The sequence below is a fragment of the Bactrocera neohumeralis genome, chromosome 4 (assembly GCF_024586455.1).
Source record: "Bactrocera neohumeralis isolate Rockhampton chromosome 4, APGP_CSIRO_Bneo_wtdbg2-racon-allhic-juicebox.fasta_v2, whole genome shotgun sequence".
In the NCBI taxonomy this organism is placed as follows: Eukaryota; Metazoa; Arthropoda; class Insecta; order Diptera; family Tephritidae; genus Bactrocera; species Bactrocera neohumeralis.
Window position 1 is genome coordinate 15744472 of NC_065921.1, and position 15520 is coordinate 15759991.

The 15520-nt window shown below is 34.5% G+C and overlaps 1 protein-coding gene and 1 long non-coding RNA gene across 5 annotated transcripts in view; one reads left to right on the forward strand and one right to left on the reverse strand.

The window, feature by feature from the left end:
• The window catches only part of LOC126756170 (protein Shroom), a 317073-nt gene that overhangs the window by 180599 nt on the left and 120954 nt on the right, over positions 1–15520 (reverse strand). For all 4 annotated transcript variants that reach the window (XM_050469026.1, XM_050469025.1, XM_050469027.1 and 1 more), the window contains 2 exons: positions 14821–15011; positions 3128–3432 (listed from right to left, as the gene is read on the reverse strand). In XM_050469026.1, the coding sequence (XP_050324983.1) occupies positions 3128–3432; positions 14821–15011 (496 nt within the window). The remainder of the gene's footprint in view (positions 1–3127; positions 3433–14820; positions 15012–15520) is intronic.
• The window catches only part of LOC126756186 (uncharacterized), a 172473-nt gene that overhangs the window by 119083 nt on the left and 37870 nt on the right, over positions 1–15520 (forward strand). The window contains exon 3 of the long non-coding RNA XR_007666552.1: positions 11576–11638. This is a non-coding gene — a long non-coding RNA (uncharacterized LOC126756186). The remainder of the gene's footprint in view (positions 1–11575; positions 11639–15520) is intronic.

Consider the following 15520-nt stretch of genomic DNA (forward strand, 5'->3'; position numbering starts at 1 on the left):
CGAATTGTCAAAGTGAGCATTCGACGTGACTACTGCTGATACTGCTTAATAAGCGAAGAATTTCGTTAGGCAATGATTTACCCGGCTGTAATTGACTTCGCCCGTCAACTTCTTTGTGAAATTCAAACGAGTAAGTGAAGCCGTGGCACACACTAGGGCCTCACAATGCAGTTAAGTATTTATTTTTAAAAAAGTTCTCAGCAAAATTTGTTAGCAGTCTAATAATTACGTTTAGAACAAATTAGAAGTAACTTCGAACACTCCCAACTATTTAGTAAACACGACGATGAACCAGAACTAAAGAAAAAATTAGTAAAATTTTCTCACAAGGCGAGAAAAAATCAATTAGAATTTCGAAAACCAATTAGAACTGTAACACTTGAAGAAAATAATTTGTAGACACAACTAACACCAGCTGAGACGTCGACGTTAAAGTGTAATGAGCTTAATGGTTCAAAGCTGGGTTGGTCCAAACTGAGCATGTCTAAGCAGAGTTTGAACTAAGCTGAGCCAAGCTTTGCGTCTAATTAAAGAAGACTGATTAAAAAAACCGTTACTGCGACTAAAAAACTTAACAACAAAGTGATTTAATTTTTTCTAATTATTTTTATTTTTTATTTGATTTTTTTCTAATTATTTAAATTTTTTTATTTTTTTTTTATTTTTTTTTAATTTTTTTATTTTATAACTATTATCCTAAAGCAATTTTGAGCTCAACTTTGCCAAAAAAGTGTGGTAAGGCGAGTCAGACGCTTGGATGCAAAGTTAACAAATAAACTGCGAAAACTTATATAATTATGGGTATCTGCATGTATTGGGGCAGTTGGTGTTGCTGTGAGCAGTGACAAATGCTCATTTTGGCAAGTGTATACTATATACAATACTACATATATAGACATGTATAAAAACAGAGTTATGTAATACCAATGACCTGTGCGCCGGCGAAAAACGTGCAATCAAACTATCGATCAATTCGGCAAGCGATTAATGATGGCAGTCATTTTCGGACGCCACGCAAAAGCGTGTAAAGAAATTACGCCAAAAAGAACTCAAAACAAAAAGAAAAGGGCAGAATAGAACAAAAACAACAAAAAAAAAAAACACCGCGCTCTGGCAGCTTAATTAATTTACAAAATGTTTCAAATCAGAAGTGTTGTGTGAAATTCTTTCGCTGCCACAATAAGCGCTATAACAACAAGAATTTCTGTGTGAGCGCTTACATATGCTCGGCTTTGCCATCTTTCTTGTCTACTTTTGCTCACCCTAGTGAGTGTTGGCGTTGGTATTGGCGCACGAAATTGTAGCGATCATTAATCATCTTTGTCTACTGGCCACTGGCAATAACAAAACCAAGCAAATACCAAGCAAAAATAACCGAAAAAAGCTGCCTGAAAAGCTGTGCTATATCTTAACTGTTAAATAATTGAAAAATTGTTTTCGAAAAGTGGCCAATAACCGCACGTCGGGGTGGTTGAACACATGCTGATCTCATCACAATCACATTTGCGCATTACGCCACACCCACTAAGCGGATTTGTTAAGAAAGTAAAGAGATTATGTAAGTTTGCGAAAAAGCGCTTAACGTTTTGATTAATTTAAGCTTTTTGCTCAAAGAAGCTAAATAGTGAAGATCGGTCTCGAAAGTTTGTTTTCAAGAAGTAGACATAATATGCGACAACTCAGTTGGTTCGATGGGGATGCACAAGAAGAGAGGTGATGAGTCCATATAAGACAGACTCTAGTTAAACCACTTACAATTAGGTAGAGTCTTTAAATAGCAACATCTGCAGTTTTTCGTGATTTTAGCAGTGTTGTGCTTCTTATGAAATCTCTAAAGAAATCCTTGCTTTATGCTTAGGTTAAGTTGTGCGGTAAGGTTGATTCTAATCGATGGATCTCATTGGAACAGCTGGGAAGGTTGGCTATTGGTTTACCCAAAAACTGTCGAAAATATATCATCAGATCCTTATAGATCGAACCATATCAATTCTAGCCAGCTCGCTAGATTCGCCGACGGTGCATCTATCGAGACATTTCAGTCTCAGTCTGCGAGCTCATAGCCAGTATAGCTATTGGAACATATGAAGGAAGCTGCACTTCGGAGTAATACATCAGCGGTATAGTGGTTGGGGAGTCTGAAACTAGAGTTGATGGAGAACTTTTTAACTTTGATCCATTTGTGAAAATGCTCACTACACCTCCGCTTTAATGGCTTCGACCCGTCCACAAATTCCTAGCAAATGTGTGAGCAGAGAAGGAACCACACGCTTGTATACCCAGCTTCCTTAAGTCTATTATAAGCCTTCGCCGCAAAACATTAATGAGCTATGTCTACAGGTTTACCGTATATAAAATTGGGAATATAGCTCAGTGTTGGGCCATATCATCTGTACTTAAAGCTTGTAGACAATAGAATAGAAAAGGCTTCTTAAACTCATCAGACCTGCAGAAGTCGAATAAAGTAGCCTCACAAAAACCCTTCAGAGGTCGGATAATACCAAGTTCCAAACCAAAAATGAGAGCTTGGAATAAATTGTCTTCCCGAAAATTCTTCAGAAGTCAGATAATATCAAGTTCTATACCAAAAATAGGAGCTTGGAATAAAGAAGCCTCCCAAAAAACCCTTCAGAAGTCGGATAATACCAAGTTCCATACCAAAAATAAGAGCTTGGTCTAAAGTACCTTCCCGAAAATTCTTCAGAGGTCGAATAATATAGAGATCTAGATCACAAATAAGAGCTTGAAATAAAGGAGCCTCACAAAAAAACCCCTAAGAGGTTGGATAATACCAAGTTTGATACGCAAAAAATAAACCAGCTATGTCTACAGGGTAACCGTGTATGGAATAGTGAATATCGCTCAGTGCTCGATAGACTTGGAATAAAGTACCTTTCCGAAAATTCTTCAGAGGTGGAACAATACTTAGACCTAGGTCAAAAATAAAGCTTGTAATAAAGTATACTCCCGAAAATACCCTCTGAATCAAACAATCAGTAATACTAGACTCTCAGCACTTTGCCGGTCAATTGGATAATACGAGTAGTATCTTTGTCTCTTAACAACAGCAGAACTCTCCAACAATATACCCAAGATATGAGCTACCATATGTAGTACCCCTCAAACTCACCTGATTCTGAAATGGCAGAGTAGCCAGTGGCATGACTGGCCTCGGACACATCACTCATGGAACCCAACCACTTCAGTGTCTCAGTCGATGAAGTGCTCTCCGAACTATTATTATTATGCTGTTGCTGATTGCCGACGCTGTTATTGCTGCTGCCGCTACCCGAAAGCGTCGCGTCACGACCGAGTGTGGAGAGCAGCAGCGGTGTTGGTGAAGGCGCCATCGAAGCGCATGACACAGAGGACAAGTCATTCTGCGACCAATGGTGGGAGGATTGGCGCGACAACATTTCGCTCTCCTGACGTAATCTATGCAAATGAAGAAACAAAAATAAAAATAATAATTAAACAAAATTAAATAATTAAAAAGTAATGAGAACAAAAGCGCATAATATTTAATTAACGAAATTGACTTTATGAATAATCATGTCAAAATACAAAAAAAAGAACATTTAAAGAGCACCGCCACGAGCTGCGCATGCGCATTTGAACACGCGCCTTAAGCCCTCGCATTGAAACCACCAGCCGCCATATTCTATTTCATGCGGCAAATAATGGTTTTTAATCACTCTTTGATTTTTACTTCCAATGCGGAACTAGCACAAATGTCTAGCCACGAGAAAAAAAAAGAAAAAAATGTAAAAGAAAAATACATTAAAAAATCTATTGAAAATAAAAGTAAATTGTTTAATTTTAAGAACAAGCCATTAAAATCGTTTTAGAGCTTTGACTGCCTTACTCATACATACGTGCATATGTAGAAGTGAGTACAACTGCTTCAATGCGGCATATCGTGCAGCCACTTTGCGCTTTCAACGCGTCAGCCAACCAGCCAGTCATTCAGTCAGTCACTTTGCTAGTCTGCCAGTTGCTTGACTTAAGCTGCGCGCGCTTTGGCTTATCGGCCGCACGATCTGCTTCCACATGATTGGACCGCTTTTTGCCCCAAAGCGTCGTCAATGCCAATAATCAATTGTGGTTTGAAACAGACGTAATATTTATAGCAATAAATGAGTACACATAGAATTACATAAAACACCAAACATGCACTCATAAATGAGAAAAGGCCCTGTAGGAAATTTGTAAGCTAAAAATTTACATTTAAAACTTCCTTGCGCCGGTTCATTACATAATTATTTCACAAAAAAATTCAATAAATAATTCTTTTAGGTAAATGCAGAGCGAATATAATTGTTTTTCATATTTTTCAAAATTCAATTATCGATATCTGGACCGATCTTGAATAATTTTTCGATTACTTTTGATTATATACGATAAAATAAAATGAAAAGTGCATAATGACAATTTGAGAATTATGTAGATATGAGAATTTATTAAGTTATGAAGCATAAGTATTTTCTATCATTTAATCGATATTTTAAAGTCGACCAATAACTTATCGATAGAAGTTAATATCGATAATTTCAAAATTTTTTGTTTTCTTAGATGAACAATGATTAATGATGTTTAGTTTATAAAGCTCCTTCTCCCTGGTATTTCATTTTTCAAATTTATGCGCTGCCATAATTATTGAAAAAGAACTTTTCAATTTATTTTGATTAGGTATGATAAAATAAAATGAAAAGTGCATAATAAGAAGTTACTAAATTGTTTGCACAATTTATGAAGTGAATTATTTTCTATAAGTATATTATCGATAACATTTAATCGATATTTAAAAGTCGATCAACAATTTATCGATAATATTTAATATCGACAATATCACTATTTTTTATTTTCTTAGGTGAATTATGATTAATCATATGCATATGTATGTATGTATGTATGTATGTGTATCTGAAACATTAAACATTTTATTTTATTAACAATTTATCAAGTGAAATATTTTAGATGAAACTTTTATTAGAAATATTTAATCGATATTTAAAAATTGTAATTTTATTTATCGATATTTAAAAGTCGATCAATAATGTATCGATAATATTTAATATGGATAATTTCATATTTTTTATTTCATTATATATAGGTTATCAAAAAAGTCTTGCGGTATTTTCGCTAGTTGGCGCTGAAAGCGCGTAGTTCTAGTTTTATTCGTCGCATCGGGTCATGCTATACCACGCGCTAACACGTATTTGATTGATTGTCGTTTATTTTAAGTCGTTCGTGAGTTATAGCGTCGCAAACATGGAGCAAAATAAAGAGAAAATATGGCATATTTTACAGTACTACTACGATAAAGGCAAAAATCTCATCATCAAATCATCTCAATCTCAACAGTTTCCATTTCCACCGCACAACGATGGTTTCAACGTTTTCGTTCTGGTGTAGAAGTGGTCGAAGATGCGCCACGCTTCGGAAGGCCTGTCGTCGAAAATTGCGATAAAATCGCTGAATTGGTCGAAAGTGACCGGCATAGTAGCAGCCGTAGCATCGGTCAAGAGCTGGGCATGAGTCATCAAAAATTCATTTCAATTTCAATTTAAAAAAAAAAAAATTCAATAAAATACCGCAAGACTTTTTTGACAACCCATTATATGTACATATATCTAAACCCCTGAAAATTTTATTTTATTTGGAATTTATGAAGCGATATATTTTCGATTAATATATTTTAAAAATATTAATTCCTATTTTAAATTTCTAATTTAATGTATCGATTAAATTTTGTCGACATTTAAAAATTCTAAAATTTATCGATAACATTTAATCGATGTTTAAAAATTCTTAAATTTATCGATATTTAACGTCATTAATTTTACGTATTTTTTATTAAACTGGTTCAGATATAATTAATATACCTTTAAAAATTTACAACGTGCATAAGTTTAAATTGTTTGACCTGTGAAAAATGATTTTCTAAAACATTGGAAATTGTAGATCGTTCAAATAAATAAATCATTTAAAATAATTCAGTCATAAAAAACAACAATTTTATAGCTGAGTTTACAGAATTTTAATTTTTATAATGGATTGAAAATGCAAAGTTTAAACTAATTTATCGATAACTAACCAATTAAAACTATTGGCAAGGAATTTTCGATTTATAAGAGATTATTTAAAATTTTTTGGAAATTACTTGCCCAAAAGAGAATATGAGTTTCCTATTTTATGAATTTCCGCTTTTATGAATTTGACTAGCACTAGCGTACACAAGTAAATTTTTAATATGAAATTAAAAAAAAAAATACAGCAATTTGTAATTAGTAGATTTTCTACAGGGTTGCTGGCCATTTGGCATTATTTGTTTATACTTGTTTTTGTATATAACACTCTGTTCTACATATTCGTAGTCTTGTTAAATACAAGTGTAGCATTAAACAGAAGGCTGCTCACGAATATCATTTTTATAGCAATTAACTGACAAACCAATTGACATACAGACAGCTTGCTGGGCAGACAACAAGTTTAACATACAATTTAACTTATTGAAGCATGTTTCATGTAGTGTCGACTTATGACAGGTTTGTTGTTATGGATAAGCAATAAGAAAAGTAAATAAATTTAGAATTTTTTTTTTTAAATAAATTGTTTGCTTTGTGGGAATTGAGATTACAAATTGTAAGAAAAAAATATATACATATATATATTTATGTAACGAAATAATAAAAACAAAAATTGAAAAAAAAAAAAAAACAAAAATACATATCTGCAATAGAGCGGGCTGATTAACATGGCGCTCTAAAAGCAGAACAGAGAATCTAAGGATTTTTGTAAACAACTTTGCCTAAGAGACTATGGGTCTAAAACAGGTTTCGGCCCAGCAAGTCTTTTAAAAATCATAAAAGTTTGTTTTCAGTTTTCGAGATAACTGTATTTAATGCTTATGTGCATTTTCACATTCATCAATTGTTGGAATATGTCAGATGGACCATCTATATCATATATCTCCCATACAAACGATTATTCAGAGTTTTTAGATTTCGTCTTAAAAATTGCTTGCTCGCATCGGATTTTAGACCTTAGGCATAGTTGTTCAGAATGATTCATAGGATATTTCCCACATACGCGAAAATATAGAAAAACTTTACTGTATATATAAATGTATAATAAAATAAAAAAATAAATAAAATAAAATAAAATAAAAATAAAACAAAAAAATAAAATAAAATAAAATAATTTTTATAAAAGCAGAAGTTAAATATAAGAACTTAAAACTGAATTAATTAAAAAAAAAAATATTTCCAAAACTATTTAAAAATAATATTGAAAAATTTATTAATAAAATACAGTCTTCAAATAATTACGAGTTTGTTTCTTCAGCCACACAAATCTAAAATTCCAAAAATTATTTTAAAAAATTGTATCAAACAAAATATTATTATTTTTTTTTTAATTTCTAGTTAATATAGTAAAAATATAATTTCGAAGTTCCTTCCTTATTCTTTGTTTTACTAACAGCCATAATTCTCACAGCTTTCAATTTAATTGTTATACAACGAATAAGTTGTTAACATTGGCAATTACGCGCGGGACCGGCAAGAAAAAATATAAAAAAAGCAACAGAAAGAAAAAAAGAAAGAAATAAGTCAAAAAGAATCAAAGCAATAAATGCCATGACAATAATATATTTTCATTATTTTGCGGAAATGAAAATTAAAAAAAAAGTAAAGAATAGAGGATAAAAAAATAAGACAAAACATGAAAAAGTAAGGAACAAAAATATAATAACAGCAAAAAATTAAAAATGTATATACATATAAATATATACATATGTATATAGTATGTTAAAAAATAAAAAAAAAATCCTTCTTTATGAAAACAAAATTTTAAAAATATTATGAATAATAAATAAATTTCCTTCTATATAGAAAAAAAAATTTAAAATATTAAGAATAATAAAACAGAAATAATAATAAAAAAATCCTCGTCAATTGCTCGCACTCGAAATCAGAAAATGTGTCTTGCACACTGCAGCATTCTTTTTTTCGCTTTGCGCTTAAAAAAACAGCAGATAGAATTACTAAGTATATACATATGTATGTATATATATAAACATCTATCACATAGCATAATAAACAAAGTGTCTTAAAGCATTAATTACTCTCCATGAATAAGACAATTTAAAGCTGGTTTTCTATTATTGCTGTTGTTATTATTATTATTGCCATTATTGTTGTTGTTATTACTACTATTGCTGTTATTATTATTATTGCTATTTTTTATTTTTTTGTAATTGTTGTTGTTGTTATAACTAATGTAAAATATTTGTAGATGGTGTGAAAAAGAATGAAATCTGCTGACATGAGTGGTCGGTCGGTTGTGGCGCGACTGAATGATTTGTTGACTGACTTGTTTATTCTATTAACTTTTTTTTTATTCAATGTTGTTGTTGCTGACGTTTTTGTCTTTTTTGCTCAAGCACTCGATTTACACGTATAATATTTTATTTTACTTTTGCGCTATTTTTTGTGCAATATTTTTCGTAATTTATTTAAATTAAACAGCTGATCGACATTAAGCGCCGCTTGTCAGCTTATGTGCTCTTAGAGGCGATATGCAAAAACAGAAGAAATAAGCAAATTTATTGGTAAAGGTATACAGCGATGGTTAGTGAAATGGAGACATGGAATATTTGATGTTTGATCTTCAAGTATTGGTGCCTTAAGCTTCTCTCCCATTGGTTGCTAAGGAATTTTAGAGCTTCTTAATTTTGAAGCTTTTCCAAGCAAAAACATCCAATATTTGAAGTTAAGAATTCTTAAAAAAAATAGTTTTCAACGCAAGCTATTTTTGTTATACTACAAAAGGCTGAAACCTCGTTGAGTAGTGGTCCGTGAACTGCATCATTTCTGGTGCCGAGATTTTGATTTATGAATATGCTGTCGAAACTGTGCAAGAAAAGAGTGAAAGGAATGAAATGAAACCGAAAAAATTCGCAAAAAACTCGCTCAAGACACTGAAGGCCACTTCAGACGAGCTTAAGACGCTAAAACACCTAAGAAAGTTCACCAGCTTTTCCCCTCAATCCAAAGAACCCACTTCAATTCTGCTAACAAACTATTACGGCCAACAGTTTCTATGTCACAAATTTTACTTCAGAGGCCGTGTGAGTATCGCACACGCATTCGAATGCCCTCATTCACACCAACAACCAGTGCGACATGCCATTCCAATAACGCAATCCGAGCACACACGCCTCATTACCAACTACACACATACAAAACGTATGACAAAAGAAACTGTTTTGAATTCCGTAATAACACCCAGTGTGTTTCACAGCAACAAACACAGCGCAAAATGCGATTTGTGTATGCCACAAACGGCGCACAACTGTCCATCCACTTAGTCAGCGAGTCAGTCAAGGCGTCAAGCGTGCGGCTTATGACCATAATTCGCGAATCAACTTCGATCATAAAAATAAATTCAAATCAAGCAAATACGCCGCGACATCAATAAATGTCTGGGCAGTCGATTTGTACGAGTATTGTGCACCAACTGTGGCAGCAACTTGCAACAAATTTCATTCTAATGCCTTGCACCGATTTGCACTATGTGTTTAGGACACTTCTTACATTTACTTTACACCAAACACACACATATACATACAAACAGACATTTATGTCACTTAGTTTGGACTTTGGATTGGTCGCAATCGTTGGAGCGCCTGCCTCTGAGCTGTCTGTCCAACGGCGGACGCCTAAAGCAGCCGCATTCCAAACATGCTTATGAATATTGTTGCATTTAATTGTTGTTGTTTTTGTTGCTGTTGCAATTATTATTGCTGTTTGTTTGCCTAGTCTGGCTGGCATCTTGGCCAGCTGTATGTGCCTCCATGTGTTGCCACTTATTTCTTTATCTGCCTTCGTCTTGTCGCGCATATAAAATATTGCACTTGGATTTCAATAATAAAGCTCCCAGCTGAGTGGGTGTGAAATCGTACTTTCGTAGATAATTTTCGAGTATTGCGGTGTCAACGGCAACGCATTATTAATTTGCGCCCCACACTGCCACATGCCAAAACATTCTTACTACCTTATTGAAACCAACCAACCGGATGTGAGTTTGACAGAGAGAGTGAGAGACGTGAAAAGATGACAATTAACGGTGATGCGTTGTCGGAAAGGAATTTCACGTGGTGTCTGTAGTCTAAAGTTTGTGGAAGAGAGATATAGAGAGTGTTGATTCTACTTGTAGTTGTAGAAACTATCAATTTATTGCTTTTTGTTGAATTTGAGAGAAAAATTTAGTAATAATATTAAACTTGCGAATACTTCTTCGGGAAAATACTTATACCATCTGATAAAATTTGACTCGGACTGACCAAAATGCTATTTTCTAGATATTTTAGTATTGTTTTCAAGATAGGCTACTGATCCATGAGTGTTATAAGCCTCGGCTGGAATGATCTTCATTGTCTTCAGCGTATTTTGGGCAACGTCATATTTTGGGCGCGCCATTTGCTAGATTGTTGAACACTTTCGACGGCATATGCCTAAACGTCGTCTCGTCATCTTTAATGTTGCTTCCGATGGATGCAGGGTCCTCAGCTATGTTGTCACGCATTTCTTTTGCAACTTCTACTCAACGTCGTTTTTTGCACAAGATTCAGGTATTTTGGTGGGAATCTAACATTGACCTCCATCATAAGCAAACCATCAAGCAAAATGCGTTTGGTCGATTCTTTAGAGATATTGAGAACCGGTGCCATCTCTCCGATGCTATCATGTCGATTTGCAAGCACTGTTTCTTTAACGTTTTCAATGTTTTTTTTAACACTAACAGTCCGGGTTAAATTTGATCACAGATAAATTAACAATAATGTGTTAATAAAATGTTAAGTTTTTTTTAGGAAAGGATTAATTTAATGAATTTTACTAATGAATACATGGTTTGTTGAAATATTCAAACTAAATATTTTGGATAGTCGAAAAAGTCTTTTCGTATTTCTAAACAAACTTCAACTTTTTTTTTCTATTTATAATGAACTTTAATGAACCAAATATATACCATTTTGGTCGACTACTTTTTGCCATTTTTCCGCTAGAGACATTATTCCATCAGTGTAAAACTATTCTGGTTTCTCGGCAAAAAACTGTTACAAGTAATTTTCACAGACTTCTGTTGAAGTCAAATTTACTCCATTAAAGGAGTTCTGCATTGACCGAAACAAATGGTAGTTCGATGATGCAAGTTTAGGGCTATACGGTGGATGCATCAATACTTCCCAGCCAAACTCTCCCAGTTTTTTCCGAGTCATCAAAGATGTGCGTGGTCTAGCCTTGTCCTGATGGAAGACGAAGCCCTTTCTGTTAATTAGTTCTGGCCGTTTTTTTCGATTGCTTGCTTTAATATCATCAGTTGTTGACAGTAAAATGTAGAATCAATCGTACGACCAGGCTGAAGCAGCTCATAGTGAATGATTCCGTTACAATTATATTATTTTTATTAATAAGCTAGGCACCTAATTTCTTAATTGAAAAAACTATTTTTTTCTTAAAACCATTTCCTTCTGAACTCAAATATATTATAAAAGTTTTATGTTTTATTTCAGCTATACCTGAAACATATCCTTATGTTGGAAAGAATGCATGAAGTTCCTAAAATTCAACTCATGGTGAGTGCATACAATTTTTCACCGAAAATCTAACAGAAGTTTATATTTTCTGCTAAAATAGTTAATATTTATGGATCAAATACTTTTTGCATACCAAACTGGTGAGAAAATTTTAAGTAAAGAAAAAATTAAAAAAATATTCTTCTAAATTGTTTTCGTATTTAAGAATATTTAATTCAAGAAAATCAAGTTACACACTAGCAAACAAGGCTGTCTGTATATATTAAACTACACTTCAGCACAACATTTGCATTTCAAGTGCAAGTTTAAGTAATACCACTTTGGAGTGAACAACAAAAAAAGTTGAGAAAAATATTTTTAAATAAAACTACTTGGTTTAGTAGCAATCTAAGCAATGTTGCAAGCAATTCAAACGTGTTGAACGACAGCAACATAACATTAATTACACAAACGCTATTAAATGCATATTTATGAGCGCCGCCACCGTTGTTGCTGTTGTTGCGGACGCGCAATCTTGGCATGGTCAAGCGTCAAATAGCGCGCAAGTGGCACTTCAGGAAATCGCTGACGTGCGTACGCACACACACACACGCACTTGGGTGCGAGTATTTGCACATGACACTGAAAAAACTAGAAAACCACTGAGTGCTGCTATAAATCTAGGTATGTACATATTTACAGACTCGCTTGTTGCGTTGCATGCTGCGGCAGCGGCGGCGTGGTGTAAGAAAAAACCACAAGCGCACGCATGCGAGCCACCGCGTTTGCGCCGCTGACCACCAAATCCATAAACCTTTGACGCTGTCACAGCAGCTGCACGCTCACACATACAAACATATATATTTACAATGTTGCATAAATAATTCCGAACACCTCATCGGGCCAGGCACAGCCGCGCAAGCTGCCGGCCAACCACTTTGCGCGCGATTATAATATAGTTTGTGTGTGTGTGTGTGTGTGCTTAAGTGTGTAAGTACATGCCTCATAGAAGCTTGAGTGCCGCTTAAGTGCGTAAGATACAATATGACGTGTGTATATAAGTGTATTTTTTAGATCTATGTACATATATATGTGTGTAAATGTGTGTATGCATGCATAAGCCTTCATAAAGGTGAATGGTACTTCTGCGTGTGCTTTTATTTGTCGTCACTTATTTGAATATACATACTATATGTATGTATATATATGTACGTGTGTATATAAATATACATTTTTACATAAGTATGCATGCTAAAGTTATGCCGCGTATCTGCGCATGCGCCAAAGTGCCACATATGCTAAGTGCCAAGTTATTGCAAAGCAGCGACATTGAAGTCTTAGCCGGAAGGTTTGAGAAATTATGCTCGCCGAGTTTTAACAACGTGGACGTGTGAATCTTGAGGAAGTGCGGCAAATGACTTAAGACATGCCGCCGTTAAAATAATTACAGTTGTTGTAATGTTTATTTACATATGTATGTAGCCATAACACTTTTCTATGTGAATTTTTATTTCTGGACAAATAATAGTAGTTTATTAGGTTGGTGACTCTTTCGCAAAAATAATTTCATATAAAAATATTTTATTTTATTTTTTACATTAGGCACACTGTAAAATAGAAGTTTATATATGTATGTCTTTTTGACAGGGTAAGGAAAGTTAATAAGTGGCAGCGCTGTTACAAAAAAAAATCAGAAACAAATTATTTAAAATATTTTGGCATTTTCCAACCTCTAAAAAAGAAAATTTGTATTTTTAACCAAATAATAAAAAAAATAAAAATGGCAACTCTGTCACAAAAAATTTGAGAAAACAATTATTTAAATTTTTTGGCACTGTCTACTCTACGAAACACAAAAGTTGTATTTGTAACCGGATAATGAAAAATAAAAGGTGGCAACTCTGTCACAAAATTTTTTCAGAAAACAATTATATAAAATTTTTTGACACTGCCTACTGGGTTCATAGACAACATTATGTTGAACTGGATAAATAATGTCAAAAGGTGGCAACTCTGTCACAAAAATTTGGGAAAACAATTATTTACAGTTTTTTGACACTGCGATCTCTGTTAGACAGAAAACTTTTATTTCTGAAAGGATATGGAAAAATAAAATGTGGCAACTCTGTCAAAAAAAAATTTCAGAAAAAAATTATATTCGGTTTTTTGACACTACGAACTCTGTTAGACAGAAAGCCTTTATTTCTATTAATTCGGCCGAAATGGTTTTCTACTATGGCAATACCCCGGATCACTCCTCTGCTATGGCCACTGCCAAAGTAGTCAAATTAAGTTACGACCTGATATCCTGTTCATCACAATCTCCGTAGATGGGTTAGAGAAGTTGGAGAATCGCTGGCTGAAGTGTATCGAGTTAAAAAGAGGCTATGTAGAGAACTAAGTATATCGCCAGTTTTTAAAATTTTCCTTGTCTTTTTGTATGCTAAGTACATATATACATATTATATTTATCGGACCAGGGGCGGATTCAGAAGTAGTTCTTAGTTTTCAATCGAACCGATCACATTTCAAGTTCTCCCATTTCAAAGAAAGATATGATTCAATTATCTCTAATTGATGAAATTGTTCTGATTTTACAGTGCCTCCAAAAATGTTATATCTCTAGAAGTAGCCGAAAGTTTTTGAAATATTGTGACGATCTAAGAAACCCTGCTTGCTCTTCAATCAGTCTTTTTATATCTTAAAGCTCCAGCGTCATTTTATGATAACACTTCTTAAAAAGCAGCTTTTTTCAATAAATTAAATAAAACATCAACGCAATCACATTCCAGCTGTATGGCAAGCATTTCGTGACAGCAAAAACAAAGACCACAATTGTCACATTCCATGCAAGCAATGTCTGCGAGAGCATCTTGCAACGCGCAGTATGCAAGCGAACGGCTGGCATGTAACTACAAATAAACGCTGCGAACGTGCAACAAATCACTAAATACACGCTGGCAACTAAACAACAACAGCCACAACAACAACAACAACAACAACTTGCAACATCAATAATCCAAAAATAAACAGAAATGACCAAACGACAAATGACAAACGGCCGGCAGCCAAAAGCCAACGGGCGATAGACAGCCAACGGCGCACCAGCCGCGCAACAACGGGCCAACGGGCTATCACACGCGCCAAATGCGAGCAACAGCTTCGACACAATCGACACACTCATGTACTATATGTATATGCGTGCGTGTGATGCGCATTGATTGCGACAAGGCAAAACTCACCTGTCCAGGAATGGTGTGGCCGAGCTGGAATCCGAACTGGAGACATAACTGTGATACCCCTCCGATTGTGCATACGACGATTGCTTCTGATGATGGAACAACATGGCTGGCTGATCGTAATAGGATGAGGCGCGTATGTTGTACTCCTCGAGGCCGGCTTGTGTGAGGCTGCACTGATCGCTCATGTCATCCTGTAAATGGACAGCGGAGAAGAAGAAGAAAAATGTAGAATAAGTAAATGCAAGCAAATATATGTATGTATGTATGTGTGTATGTGTTTGTGTGTGTTAAAGATTGATTGAGTTGGTGGCAAGTTGTTTTCCCTGCTTATGAATATGTATTTGCGTGCGTAATGCATGTTGCATGCAGCACTTATAAACTAAAGTGGCAGCAACAAGCAGTTAACCGGCTAACTGGATTGTTTATTGTGCGTCTGGCTGGAGCGCTGGCGACCGCTAACTAACATTCTGCGTAATTTTGTGCGTTGCATGAATGCTGCTGCTGCTGCCACTATTGGTGTTGCAACAACAATTTAATAAAATGCGTGTTAGAATAAGTAAACAAAATGAATTGGAGAAACAGCTAGAGCAACACTGCCAACGCTTGTAACTAAACTATTTACAACAACAATTGTAACACGTTGCCACAGCGGAAGGAGTGGCAACATGCCGCAACGTGAAGTCAGTGGCAATCTCCGTGC